General features: G+C 39.5%; 1 protein-coding gene across 1 annotated transcript in view; it reads right to left on the reverse strand.

The window, feature by feature from the left end:
• DNM3 (dynamin 3) overlaps positions 1-14,442 on the reverse strand; it is a 483,071-nt gene that overhangs the window by 99,281 nt on the left and 369,348 nt on the right. The window contains exons 20-21 of the mRNA XM_082266577.1: positions 10,277-10,500; positions 5,218-5,463 (exon numbers count right to left, since the gene is read on the reverse strand). Of these exons, the coding sequence (XP_082122703.1) occupies positions 5,218-5,463; positions 10,277-10,500 (470 nt within the window). The remainder of the gene's footprint in view (positions 1-5,217; positions 5,464-10,276; positions 10,501-14,442) is intronic.

The raw sequence follows: 14,442 nt of genomic DNA on the forward strand, positions 1-14,442 counted from the left end.
TCAACATTCCAGCAAAAGGGTCTCAGCGGGAGAAATGTGAGGAGGGGGGTGAAATAACTCTATTTTGAAAGTGCAAAGGAATGACAGAAGGGCCAGAAAAGAAAATGTTCTTGTGTGAGAGAGACACATAATACTCCGACAGGAACTACAGTACTGAGCGTTGGGCTAGAAGAGAATTACTGGGATAAAGTAGCACAATGAGAAAGAAGAATGTAGCATTTCATCAACGGGCCTCCCAAAAAACATTCTAAATAATATCATATCATTTTAATATACAACTACTTTATAGATGTGAATATCATTTAAACTTCTCCAGCTTTTAATCCATGAGGCTATGACCCATTCTATTACCTAAATGACATATTGTCATTACCTTATAGATGACTTCCTTTACTCTATAGAAAGAGGCTACACTTGTGATGAGTAATCCTTTGCAAGTACCAGATGGAACCTCTGGCTCCCAAGAAGGTCATATTTTATATGATGTATTCTGTCAAGGCATCATAGAAAACTTTTTTTTCATGAGCACATACCATAATGCAAAATGAGAATCTGATTGGTTGATGTTGCCTGGTAAAAAAAAAAAAAAAATGTGTCTATGATAATGCTTTTCTTTAGTCTCTTTCATGAATACGGTTAATGTATGGGCTGCCTAAGACCTCCTGTAATTAGGGGTCCTACTGCCCAGGTGAGTGGACACCCATCATCACACTTTGTGTGGCACAACATAAGTATGTATACGCAATGGAGTTTATTTACTGAAACTGGAGAGTGCAAAATCTGGTGCAGCTCTGCATAGTAACCGATCAGCTTCCAGTTTTTTTTTTTTTTTTTTTTTGTGAAAGCCTATTCGAACACACTGAATGTTTAAATTGATTAGGTACCATGTACAGCTGCACCAGATTTTCCACTCCCCAGTTTTAGTAAATCAACCCCCAATCATTTTCACATGTCCAGTTTGGAGGAGCATTGAATCACTTTTTTATTGAAAGGGATGATTTCATTATATGGATTTTTAATTAAAAAAACACAGATCTTTTTTGTACACATTTCTCACAGAGGATTGCATAAATGTTGCATTATTATAGTAGATTTATTGATGTTTTTGTTCCATGATTCATTTTGTATATAATTGTATTATATATTTTCACATGGTTATTAAAGAATGATCAATTTGCAATTAATTGTATATTCTTTCTTTAGTTGAAATGTATTTTATATTTATATGAAGATTTTTTGGCATATATATTGCATGGTATGAGCTGTGATTAGGTTTAGTGTATAGTACTGCACTTGTACTTGACATTTATTTACATGTAGATCAAAGGTGTGACATTTGAGCTGTATTTGACACCGGAGAAACCAGAAAAAGTATGTCTATTCAACTCCTTAGCAGTTAGCACTAATCAGCCCTAACTACTCCTCCCTTCCCATTGGCTGTTATGTTTCTGTATTTTTATTATTTCTATTTTTTTATTTTTTTTACCATAAAGTTTTAATTTTGTGCATTGCTTTTAATTATTTTGTTTGCTCTTTTCAGTGTCACAAAAAAAAAAAATTGTCAAAAAAAAAAAGCCTATCTACTTAAAAATAACTTTGCCATACTTTTTACCAGAAACTTCATTAGGCATCCAATTAATGCAACTAATATGGAATAAAATGTCAGGAAGGAAGGGCATACCTCCCAACAGTCCCGGATTTCACAGGACTGTCCCGAGACTCTAATACAGTGCTGGTGTCCCACAGATCCAGGCAGTGTCCTTCTGCCACTCAAGCTAGCACCCATCCCTTTAAAGCATTGTCAGCATGGCGCTGCTATTGGAAGCCTGTAACCACACTCAGTGCCATGCTCAGGGCTTTGCAGCTAAGCCCCACCCACTCTCTCACTATTGGAAGCCTGTAAGCACGCTCAGTGCAGAGCCCAAGGCTTTGCTGATAAGCCCCGCCCACTCCTGAAATCTAGTGTAAGCAGTGAACTCAGTGCAGCAGGGGAAAGGAGAGGTGTTTGCTCCCTGGGAAGAGACCAACTATAACCCTAGGTTCATACCTATGCATTTTTTAGTGCATTTTGCAGAAACTACAGTCCATTCAACATGGTTTCCTATGGTACACATTCACATCTATGTATTTCTGGAAAGGGTTGGGGACTTTTCCCCAAGTTTTGTGTGTAACAGACTTCAATCAAAGTGCACCAGAAATGCAAGTAACATGTTTGTGATGCGATTTTTAATGTGTTTTGCGTTTTTTTCCCGTTTAAACACTGCATATAGCTGGTTGCTAAGGAGCGGGCCGGGAATCCGGCCGCTGCGTCTTTAACAACCGATGAGTCATCAGCTGTCAGCGGGGTTCAGGACTCTAGGAAGAGTCCTGGTGGTTCCAAACTTCTTCCATTTATGAATAATGGAGGCCACTGTGCTCATTGGGACCTTCAATGCTGCAGACATTTTCTGTACCCTTCCTCAGATCTGTGAGGTCTACAGACAATTCCATGGACTTCATGGCTTAGTTTGTGCTCTGACATGCACTGTTAACTGTGAGACCTTATATAGACAAGGGTGTGCCTTTCCAAATCATGTCCAATCAACTGAATTGACCACAGGTGGACTCCAATCAAGTTGTAGAAACATCTCAAGGATGATCAGTGGAAACAGGATGCACCTGAGCTCAATTTTGAGTGTCATGGCAAAAGCTGTGAATACTTATGCACAAGGGTTTTACTTTTTTTTTTTTAATACCTTAGTGGAGATTTCAAACATACTTCTTTCACATTGTCATTATGGGGGTTCATTGAATTTTGAAGAAAAAAATGAACTTAATCCATTTTGCAATAAGGCTGCAACAAAACAAAATGTGAAAAAAGTGAAGTGCTGTAAATACTTTCCGGATGCACTGAATGTGTACAACTCTCATTTGTGCCACTGTAGGTAAGAAGTATTTTGTGAGTACAGGGAATGCAACAAATGGATATGTGGTATATACTGCATGTAGGTTCATAGTCTATTAAGTCACACCCCATACTTGAGTGTACCTTAGGCTGCTTTCACACTAATGTGTTTATCCTGCATCCTCTATCCTTTTTTTTCCCCTTATGTGTCCCTCATTCACAAGTCCAAAAGTTGGGAGGCATGAGTAAGGGGAGAGTGAATCTTCTGCCCTTTTCTTAAAATTGCTGCTGGGAGGAGGGTTCTGGAGAGAAGAAAAGCGAGAACATTTTTGGAACAAAAACCCAAGGAAGAGTATATATGTCTTTTTGAGGGGATGTTAAGGGACCACATACAAGACTTTAGTAATGGAAACGGTATTATTAGTAGTAATCAGCATGGATTCAGGAAAAATCATTCTTGCCAAACCAATCTATTAACCTTCTATGATGAAGTGAGCTGCCACCTAGATAAAGGTAAGCCTGTGGATGTGGTGTATCTGGACTTTGCAAAGGCCTTTGACACCGTTTCCCACAAACGCTTACTGTACAAACTAAGGAAGGTAGGTATGGACCATAAGGTGAGTACCTGGATAGAGAACTGGCTCCAGGGGAGGTTGCAAAGGGTGGTGATTAATGGGAAGTACTCAGATTGGGCGGGTGTGGAAAGCGGGGTCCCCCAGGGTTCTGTCCTGGGGCCAATCCTGTTTAATTTATTCATAAATGATCTAGAGGAGGGGATATCCATCACAATCTCGGTATTTGCGGATGATACTAAACTAAGCTTGCCAATATCTTCTGGGCAGGATGTGGAAACCTTACAAGCGGACCTGAACAAAATAATGGGGTGGGCAACTACATGGCAGATGAGGTTTAATGTTGAAAAATGTAAAGTAATTCACTTGGGTGCCAGAAACCAGAAAGCAAGCTACTCACTAGGGGGGGAACCTCTGGGTGAGTCTAGGATGGAAAAGGACCTGGGGGTACTGGTAGACAACAGGCTTGGCAGTGGCATGCAATGCCAAGCCGCTGCAAGCAAAGCCAACAGAATACTGGGATGTATAAAAAAGGGGATTCACTCCAGAAATAAAGAGATTATTCTCCCACTCTACAAGACTCTGGTCCGGCCACATCTGGAGTATGCTGTCCAGTTCTGGGCACCGGTCCTCAGAAAGGATGTGCTGGAACTGGAGAGAGTCCAGAGAAGGGCAACAAAAATAATTAGGGGAATGGAGGGCATCGGCTATGAGGAAAGACTACAAGCACTGAATCTATTTTCTCTGGAGAAGAGACGATTGAGGGGGGATATGATATCAATGTACAAATACTGTACTGGTGACCCTAGCATATGGAAAAACCTATTCAGAGAAAGGGACTACAATAAGACACGTGGCCACTCACTAAAACTAGAGGAAAGGCGGTTTAACCTTAAAATACGCAGGGGGTTCTTCACTGTAAGAGCAGTAAGGATGTGGAATTCTCTTCCGCAAGCAGTCGTATCAGCAGGGAGCATTGATAGTTTCAAAAAACTATTAGATAGGCACCTTAAAGACCACAACATACAGGGGTATACAATGTACGGTTAACAGCAAACACACACACACATCATAGGTTGAACTGGATGGACTGATGTCTTTTTTCAACCTCACTATGTAACTATGTTTTTCTTAAGTCTTTTCAAACCTTTTCAATGGTGACTTTACTTTTCTTTGTGACTATCCAGGGGAAGGTCCACTCCAGGTACATAGTTGCTCTATGTACTCAGTCATATTCTTGTTATATACACCAAAACAAATTCTGAGTTTTATTGCCTCTTTAGTCGCACTCCCATTCCCTGGACCCCAATATCAATTCAGGGCTACTATAAAGAAACTTAATTTAGTTTATTTATTTAGATTACATTCGAAGTGTCGTAGAAATGATGAAAATGGAAATCCTAGCAAGATTATGAAAACAAAAAATAATTTTGGCAAATTTCCTCCTTCCCTCAACACAGCTCAAACAGTGGTAGTAGCTATGCCAGACAAATAAACCATATTACTGGAAATTGTAAGTGGGTGTTGCCTATATATCTGAACAGAGGTCCCTTGTGTGGACTTAAAATATTATTTATTGGTTAGGTTGGTTTTAGAGAAGGCCAAATCCTACATAACTGGAGATTCAGAATGGGGTTGACTCTGGATATCTATCATTTAGTGTTTTAGCACCAGTTTCACAGATCCGTCTGTTCTGTTAGAAAAGACAACAACCAATATGCAATACATAATGAAAAAGTAAATTACTGTAAATGGTAATACCTGGGGACACCAGGTGGAGCACGTGATGGACGAGAGGGGATCTGTGGTGGCATCAAAAGTGAATCATTAGCATTTGAAAAAGAAGATATGGCTCCTGGACGAGAGGGTACTGGTGGAGCCGCAGGCTGGAAGCTTAGTGATTGTACAGCAGTAACGAAGCCACGACTTGGCAGTGAAGAAGAAGGTCTTGTTGGAGTAGAATGCTGAGACGTTTTTTTCTGGGCAGTTGGACTTGAAGGTGGAGACCTATAAAACAGTAGAACAAGTAAAATAGTTAAGCATCTTCCAACTATATTCAGACTATGGAAACCTATAGATAGGCTCAACTATCATCAATAATAACAAGGAGGGGGGGGGGGGGGTTGAAGAACTGCTAGACTATCTAGAACTATCCTTTTCAAGTTACATTGAAATCACTGGTTGTGGAGATCTCCCAACATGATGGGAAATCTGTATTTGTGTGCTCGTCATTTGAACTACTAACAATATGGGTAAAACTAGGTTTATAACTACCTTATATCATTACTATTTACCTTAGTCAAAGTAAAACATAGTCTAAAACAAAACGGAGTTGAAGGCGCACGCACCTAGTGCATTACCAAAAACATGTATTGAATAAATAAATCAATAAAATTAGGAACTCACAAAGTAGCAACTATCAATGAGCCAAAAAAGGACACAATGTTAAGCAGTGGGGGCACATGTGCTTAGCTCTAATGAAGGCCCCCGAAACGCATCAGCTTGTACCCCTTGATGTGATACGGCACATGTGTCCCTCCTGCTCAAAATTGCGTGGTTTTATGGCTCATTGATAGCTGCTACTTTGTGAGTACCCACTTTTTATTGATTTTATTATTCAATAAATGTTTTTGGTAATGCACTAGGTGCGTGCACCTTCCTTTCTGTTTTGTTTTAGTATCTATCGGATTAACCCATCTGAGGAGAGCAGCATCCGTCTAGTCCTGGAATACCTTGTCTGTGTTGCTTTTTACCACAGAAGACCTCTTAGCGCTGGAAGTGTTTGTTTGCCATTGTCCAACATTTGAGTAACAATTGCTTTGATTTATTTCACTTGTGTTCTGTAAAAGCTAACAGAATGAATACATGACCTGGAAAAATCTCAGAAGAATAATCACCAAAACCAGCTTTAAAGCAGAGTTCCACCCTAAAATTATATTTACCTCCATCTTCTCGCTCCGGGTCACCTGAAAAACAAATGGATAATCGCAATTTTTTTTTTTACTTACCTGGTTTAGAAGAAGATATACTTACCTCCCCTCGGCGGCCACGGCCATTCGTCACTTCCTGGCTCTGCAATGATTCCTGGGAGCTGAACGTCATCGCTCCCAGGAATCAATGCGCCTGCACCGGCCCCGACGTCAGTTCCGGTGCAGGCGCCGTCATACTTTGCTAAACAGCTTCTTGGGCATGCCCAGAAGCTGTGCAGGGATGACGCTGCGGCACTGGAAGTGACGGCGGGGCCGGTGCAATGCATCGTGGGACCGAAGAATACGGAAGAGGACACAGAAGAGGATTGCGCTGGCTTCAAGCTGCCCACACCTGAGATGGCAGCGCTGGACAATACATTTTCAAGGTAAGTATTTCTTCTAAAAGGTAAGTGCAACCCGGGACAGATCAGAGGCTAGCCATTGTGGAATGTACTAGCCCTGACTATCCTGGGGGTATTTTTATTAAAAAAACATTTCCCAGGGTGGAACTCCGCTTTAAAGTACACCTGTCATATTCTAGATATATTCAAGCTAAAAGTAACATGTTTTAACTGTCACTGAGAAGTCCCTACATTGTTATACTCCTGGTCACCTCTGTAATCTGGTAGCTCAGTTGGAAGATTTCAGTTCCAACTATGGAGCAAAAAGTTAAAATCTGCATACTGAGCATCTTGGGGCTGTGGGCTCCTGGTGGGCCAAAGAGGTATGTTAAACATCACTATAAACTTACATTTATATGTAGGCTATGAGGCGGGTATGGTAATTGTTCACTACAGGATTCAATTAAATTGGATTTTAGGAGATCTCTTTAGAGGCATCTCAATACTTAGACACTGCTGTGGGAATTACTGAGTTGAACCAAAGTTGATTTACTAACTTCTTATGTAAGCATGGGAATGCCAAAGGACTAGTCCATGATGAAAAGCACTAAAAATAAACTCATAAAGTGCTCCAAGGTCAATTTGAGCAATTTGTATTTCTCAAGATAATATGTTTCATAGTCCATTGACCACGTCCAATGGTCAAAGTGTTAAAAAATTTACAGACTGGCTCCCCAAGTAGCAGAGGTATAACTGAACATTAAAAAACAAAACATCAGTATTCAGAATTCACACCCTAGATAAAAGGTAAGCACATTTATATTCGTTAAATACATCCACCTCAATTTCTACACATCAGAGGACCTCTGCACCTATCATAAGAGTCCCCAGCCTATAGCTACAGCACTGAGGATTAACCACCAGTGGATCTCTTACATTTTTCTCCACATATTGAATGTAACTCTCCCTTCCACTTGACTCTCCACCTTTGGTTAAATAACTCTTGGGATTATTTTCAGATAGGGCTGCTGGATTGTTTTAATAGTTACATTTGCCTTCCTATTGCCCTTAATGCGATGCAGCACTCTGCAGATCTTGACTGTGAGTGCAGTAGTATCATTAATAGATTACTCTTGGCTCCTGCAAGTGACTTCAAATGGAAGTAGTTGGCACCACAGAAGTCAATTGGACCTGCTCATTCCTGTAACTGCCACATCTGCAAGAGAGCTTGTTTACTGCCTGATCACCAGGTGAAAAAAAGGAAACAAAACCTAAAAAAATAAAACTAATGCATTTATCACATCTAAGAATTGGTAAGCTGCAATATAATACATTTTGCTGTTGGGTTTATTATCACTTTAAATTCTGCACTGGAGTGACCTGGCTCATAATATCATAAGTAAATATATATCATAAGTACATATCTCATTGCTTATATGCCTATAGGGAAAATGCCACAAACAGTATATTGTAAAGAATATAGGATATGATTAAGGCCCTAAGTACACAAAAGCATATAATAAATAGGTCACAGCATGTATAGGACTGTGGGCCATATACTGCAACAAGTACTGCATACAGTGTGTATTAAATACCCCAAGTGTACTTATAGTAACTTTTATTACCCAAAAATGGTACCTCCAATGGGGCACCATTTGTGTGATGGGGATTTCTAAAACTGAACAGCACAGCCATGCACTCCATCTTCTAAGCATATGCATGTACGCAAAGCAGAAGATGTAGCCAATGGAGTCTGGGGAAAGCTACCATCATATTTTAAGCTGACCTATTCACACTAAAAACAGACGCAGCAGAATATTGTGCAATTTTTTTTCTGGGCCCTTTCACACGGGCGATCCGATCAGATCCGCCTGTCGGTTTTTTAGGCGGATCTGATCGGATCCTCCATGCAGCTCTATGGGGCAGCGGATATCAGCGAAGACACCTCCGCTGACACCCGCTGCCATCCGTATCCGATCCTGTCCGTGAAATCTGGACGGATGGAAACCCTATTTTTCCATCCGTTCAGTGATTGGATCGGATCGGCTCGGATGAGAGCAGACAGGCGGTCCGCTCTCATCCGATCCCCCATAGAGGGCAGCGGGGGCTGAGACACCTCCCTCTCCCCTCTGCAAGTGGAGACGGAGCTGTCATCCGCTGGCTCAGTGGGGATCGGCGGATCGATCCCCGCTGAGCAACACGGATCCGCCTACGGAGGCGGACCGTGTGAAAGAGGCCTTACTTTAATTGTTACTGTAAAGGATATCTAACCTCCTAAAATCCTTAAAGATAAAATAAACTTTTCCAGCAACCATTGAAAATTCAAGTATTTGTAGGTCCAATCACTAAAATTACACATAAGCTTTACCATGTTAATGTAATTTCAAAAGTCATTTTCAATATTCAAAATCTAAAGCTTTCAGTAAATATTATCCGTGACCCTGCCATGAAGGTCCCTGTTCAAACGCTTCCTTTTACAGTGACAAAACATTGCCCCAAATTATTCTCCAAATTATTCTCCTGCATTGTCACCCTATCACATGGGCTTCCAATGGAGACTAGAATTTTCAACACACATTGCATAGGTATGATCCAACAGGAACTCTGCCCTACGAAAGGTCATACAGTTATTCCTGGAGTGCATTAAGAAAGGAAGTGGCCACAAAAGTTATACAGAACAAAGAATGAAAAAAGGTGAATTTTTTCTTTTTTTTTTTTTAAGGCAATTGTGTATGGTACAAAGTGTTTTAGCCGTCATTTAGTTAGGGTTTGCATTTTTCTTTTAGAGTCTGTTTTTGAGTGGAAATATCCTTTAATATTACAAAATGGGCTTCTTGGTAGCTGCATCATCCAGCAAATGGTAGTAACTAGAGATGCACCAAAATTTTCAGGGGCTAAAAGTGGTATTTTCAGCATTTTGTAGATAAAGATAAAAGTGGTGATAATGGCCATGAAAATGCACACAATTTTGCGGCGATTTTACAGTGATTTTTCAGCGATTTTACTGAGCTTATAGTGTGTTTTCATAAGTCATATGACTCAAAAACCACATCAAAAGCATAACACAGGTGCGTTATTGATGAATTCTTGCTGTGTTTTCAATGGACCACAATGGAAGAGCAATGGACCAGTGTGAAGATACATAGAATTTAAAGTGATGCATTTTTCTTGAGCTCTTCTTGCGCTAAAGGTGCTGATAATGGCCGACAATAAATTCATGTATATTTAAATTCATGATAATAATTAAAAAGTCAAATACCATAAAATTATATATATAAATATATTTTTTTTTAAACAAAACTGTAATTTTTGGTTTCGGTTTTCGGCTAAGGGCATTCTGCATTTTCAATTTCGATTTCGGGGCCAAAATTTCCATTCGGTGCACCTCTAGTAGTATTTTTTTTTTCAGATCCTAACAACTACATTTATACCATGCAAAATGTATAGTGTTATACATATGATCTTGTACTGTCGAGGTGTTAAAAGAGTTATATGAGTCATAATCTGTACCAGCGAAACTGCATCCAGGAATCATCTACAGGAGGTGGTAATGGAGTAGAAATGGTGGACGTGCTGATATCACCAATAATCTGTAGAGCTTCCTTTAAAGCATGGTACATCCTCAACATTTCATCACGTTTTTGAGCCTGCTCAACTGACTCCTCCATCAAACTGCTCTGGTCCTCTGAAGAATATAATTGAGCAAGCAGTTCTCTGTGGATAAATGCTTTTACCTGTTGTAAAAAAAAAATAACAAAAAGTTAAATTAATTCATATAAGGTACTCCATTAGACATTGTTTGTAGCCCCTTGTAAAAATTTTTTTCAGAAACTTTAGAGGGTTGAATTTACTAAAACTGGAGAGTGCAAAAACTGGTGCAACTGTTCATGGTAGCCAATCAGCTTCTAACTTCTGCTTGCTCAATTAAGGCTCGTACACACGATAAGAAAATCTGAAGGGAAATTTCGTCTGACGACCGATCTGACGATTTTCGGATTGTTAGTATGGTGCTTTAGACAGCCGACTCCAACACTTTTCAGCCTAAAAAATTCTGATGTGCAGGCTATACAATTTTTATCGTCCATCAACACAACGTCCGATTTTCGTCTCATTAGTACAGTTTTCAACGGGAAAAAATTTTAAGAGCAAGGCTAGGCATGCTCAGAGACGAAAGAACACATACAAAACAATCCCACGCATGACATCACTTCTGAAGTAGAATTCTGTCGTATGGGAAAATTCAAATGAAAATAACCTCTTCACTTTCCACATGAGACTAGCATGCCACAAAAAATGGACGACAGATCGTTCAATAATCTGATCGTGTGTACGGGGCTTTAGGCTTTGACAAAAAATCCTGGAAGCTGATTTCTATGGAGAGCTACACCAGATTTTGCACTCTCCGGATTCAGCAAATCAACCCCATATCTATGATTTGGAGAAAACTTTACTTAAGAAGATACAGAACAAACCATATGACAAAAACAGGAGGAGGAGGAGGAAAAACATGAACGAAAAGTCCCAACAGCAATGTAATATTTATAGACCATGTGACCTAGTGCTACCTTGTCTTGCCTTGTATTGAAGTCTTTAGCCTTTTAAAATTCCTATACATTGCACAGTAGAACCTTCCTAGAACAGAAGATATTCACATCTCATTTAATCGCATATTCCAAAAATAAGGGGATTATTACTCATTTTCAAATGATGCAAGTATTTTCTTTTAACCCCAATGGTTAACTGTATATCCAGAACATCTATGGCATAGTATACTATAGATACATCCTAATATACTATAGAGTCACTTATTCCAAACGGCATACAGCTGTTTCAGGTTTGTCGGTCATCAGTGCATGATAAGGAAACCATTCAACTATTTATTTTACGGAGTAGGGCTTGAGACCCAACCACAAAGTATAACCACGAAGGGTATGTTGGGGAGGGACTAAAATAACCAAAAAGGCCTCTAAAGAACCTACTTTGAACAGAAGGTATTGAAAAGTCTCATTCTATTACACATCCCAAAAATAAAGGAATAATTCCTAAAGAAAAATTTAATTTTGTTCACTGTTTTAGATCTTCCCCAGCTGATTTGGTTTAAATCTCAACCACAGCACTACCTGCTTGGAGTTTGCATGTTCTCCCTGTGCCTGCTTGGGTTTCCTATTTGTACTCTGGTTTCCTCCCACAATCCAAAGACATGCTGGTAGAATAATTGGCTCCTGTCTAAATTGGCTCTAGTATGTGTATGTACAAATGTAAGTTAGGGACCTTAGATTGCAAGCTCATGGAGGGCAGGAACTGATATGAATGTACAATATATTTGTAAAGTGCATTGTAAATTGACAACGCTATTTAAGTACCAGTAATAAATAACAATAAATAATACATTTAAGGGACCCTGGTGAGGCCGTCTGAAATAAGGTGGCCATACAAAATATTTTCCCACTTGCATGAGCAAATCCGCGATCGCTCCCCTCTGAGAGAGAACGACGGACTGCTGTTGTAAAAACCCAGCTGACCGTTCTTCCCTCTGAAATAATCACAGAGTGCCTGTTATCCTTCTATATATGGTCATTTCATAAGCCCCTCCCCCCACAGTTAGTAAACACTTCCCTAGGCTCACATTTAACTCTTTGATTACCCACTGGGTTAACCCCTTCCCTTCTAGTGTCATTATTACAGTAACGGTGCATATTTTTTAGCACTGATTACTGTAGTAATGTCACTGGTCCCTCCAAAAGTGTCAAAAAGGTCTGTTATGGGTCTGTCTAATCTGTCCGCCGCAATGTCGCAGTCCTGCTAAAAATCGCAGATCGCCGCTATTACTAGTAAAAAGATATAATAAAATAAAAATGACATAAATCTTTCCCATAGTTTGTAGCCGCGATAACTTTTGTGCAAACCAATCAAAATACGCTTATTGTTATGTTTTTTTTTAATCAAAAATATGTAGCAGAGTACAAATCGGCCTAAAAGGATGAAAAAATTAGATTTTTTAATATTTTTTTTTTTGGGAATGTTCTATAGCACAATGTGAAAAAAATAGTTTTTTTTTTTCAGAATTGTCACCTTTTTTGTTTATAGCTCAAAAAATAAAAATTGCACAGGTGATCAAATACCACCAAAAGAAAGCTCTGTTTGTGGGGAAAAAAGGACATACATTTTTTTTTTCGGTACAGTGTCGCACGACCGCACAATTTTCCGTTAACCACTTAAGGACAGCCCTCTGCAGTTTTACTACAGCATGCAGCCCCTCCTGTGCGAATCGACGTAGGACTACTTTGGTTGCGTGCCTGTTGCTAGGGGGCGAGCGTGCCCACTCGGCAGCGGGGACTCAGATCGTTCCCCACTGAGAGAGAAGGACGGCCAGCTGTTGTAAACACAGCCGACTGTTCTTCTCTCTGAAATGATCACAGAGCGCCTGTGATCCTTCTATATAGGATCATAGGCCTCTAGGATCATTTCACAAGCCCACCTCCCCCCCCCCCACATTTAGAAACTCTCTTCTAGGCTTACATTTAACCCCTTGATCACCCACTGTGTTAACCCCTTCCCTGCTAGTGTCATTATTACAGTAACAGTGCATATTTTTAGCGCTGATTACTGTAGTAATGTCACTGGTCCCCCGAAAAATAGCAGTCAGGGGTCCGATCTGTCCGCCGCAATGTCGCAGTCCGGCAAAAAAAACGCAGATCGCCGCCATTACTAGTAAAAAAGCAAAACAATAAAAATTACATAAATCTTTCCCCTAGTTGTTAGACGCGATAACTTTTGTGCAAACCAATCAAAATACGCTTATTGCAATTAATTTACCAAAAATATGTAGCAGAAAACAAATTGGCCTAAAATTATGAAAAAATTTGATTATTACATTTTTTTTGGGAATGTATTTTAGCAGAATGTAAAAAATATTGTTTTTTTTTAGAATTGTTTTTCTTTTTCTGTTTATAGCGCAAAAAATAAAAATCGCACAGGTGATCAAATACTACAAAACAAAACCTCTATTTGTGGGGGAATAAAGGACATCAATTTTATTTGGGTACAGTGTCGCATGACCGCGCAATTTTCCATTGAAATAACACAGTGCAAAATCGCAAAAAAAAGGCCTGGTCATTAAGGCGGCAAATCCTCCCAGTCCAGAACTGGTTAAAGCACCTTTTCAGTTTTTAGATCTCAATCCAAACAGAACACTGATGAGATAAAGTGGAACAAGAATAAGCTATTTAGAGTAGAGCTTCACAAACAGTCTACTCATAACAAGTACTGGAAGCTTTGGAGACAAATCAGCATTAACTAGTAACCATCTGGAAAACATTCAGCGAAGCAGTGAATTTAGGATGATCTAAGGGGAAAGGGTGATGCAACAAAAAAAATGACTATAGCATGTTTTTGTATAAGCCACATATGTGTATTCTGCAATCAAGTCACATAACAAATATGCACTTATAATTGCCGGTGTCAAGATGACTTGTATAGATACAAAGGGCTTTATTCTTTTATAACATCAATCCCCAATCACTATTTTTGTACATATGATCTCTGTCTCCTCCTAAAACGTTCATATAAGTATGTGCTGTTTTACATCTGGTCAACAGAAATTGTATTTATTGTATTCGTTTCTTTTTAAGACAATTGAGGAATTTTGGTCTCCTTTAACAAGTTTATTTAATAAA

Source organism: Pelophylax lessonae, assembly GCF_965119305.1.
Source record: "Pelophylax lessonae genome assembly, chromosome: 8".
Classification (NCBI taxonomy): domain Eukaryota; kingdom Metazoa; phylum Chordata; class Amphibia; order Anura; family Ranidae; genus Pelophylax; species Pelophylax lessonae.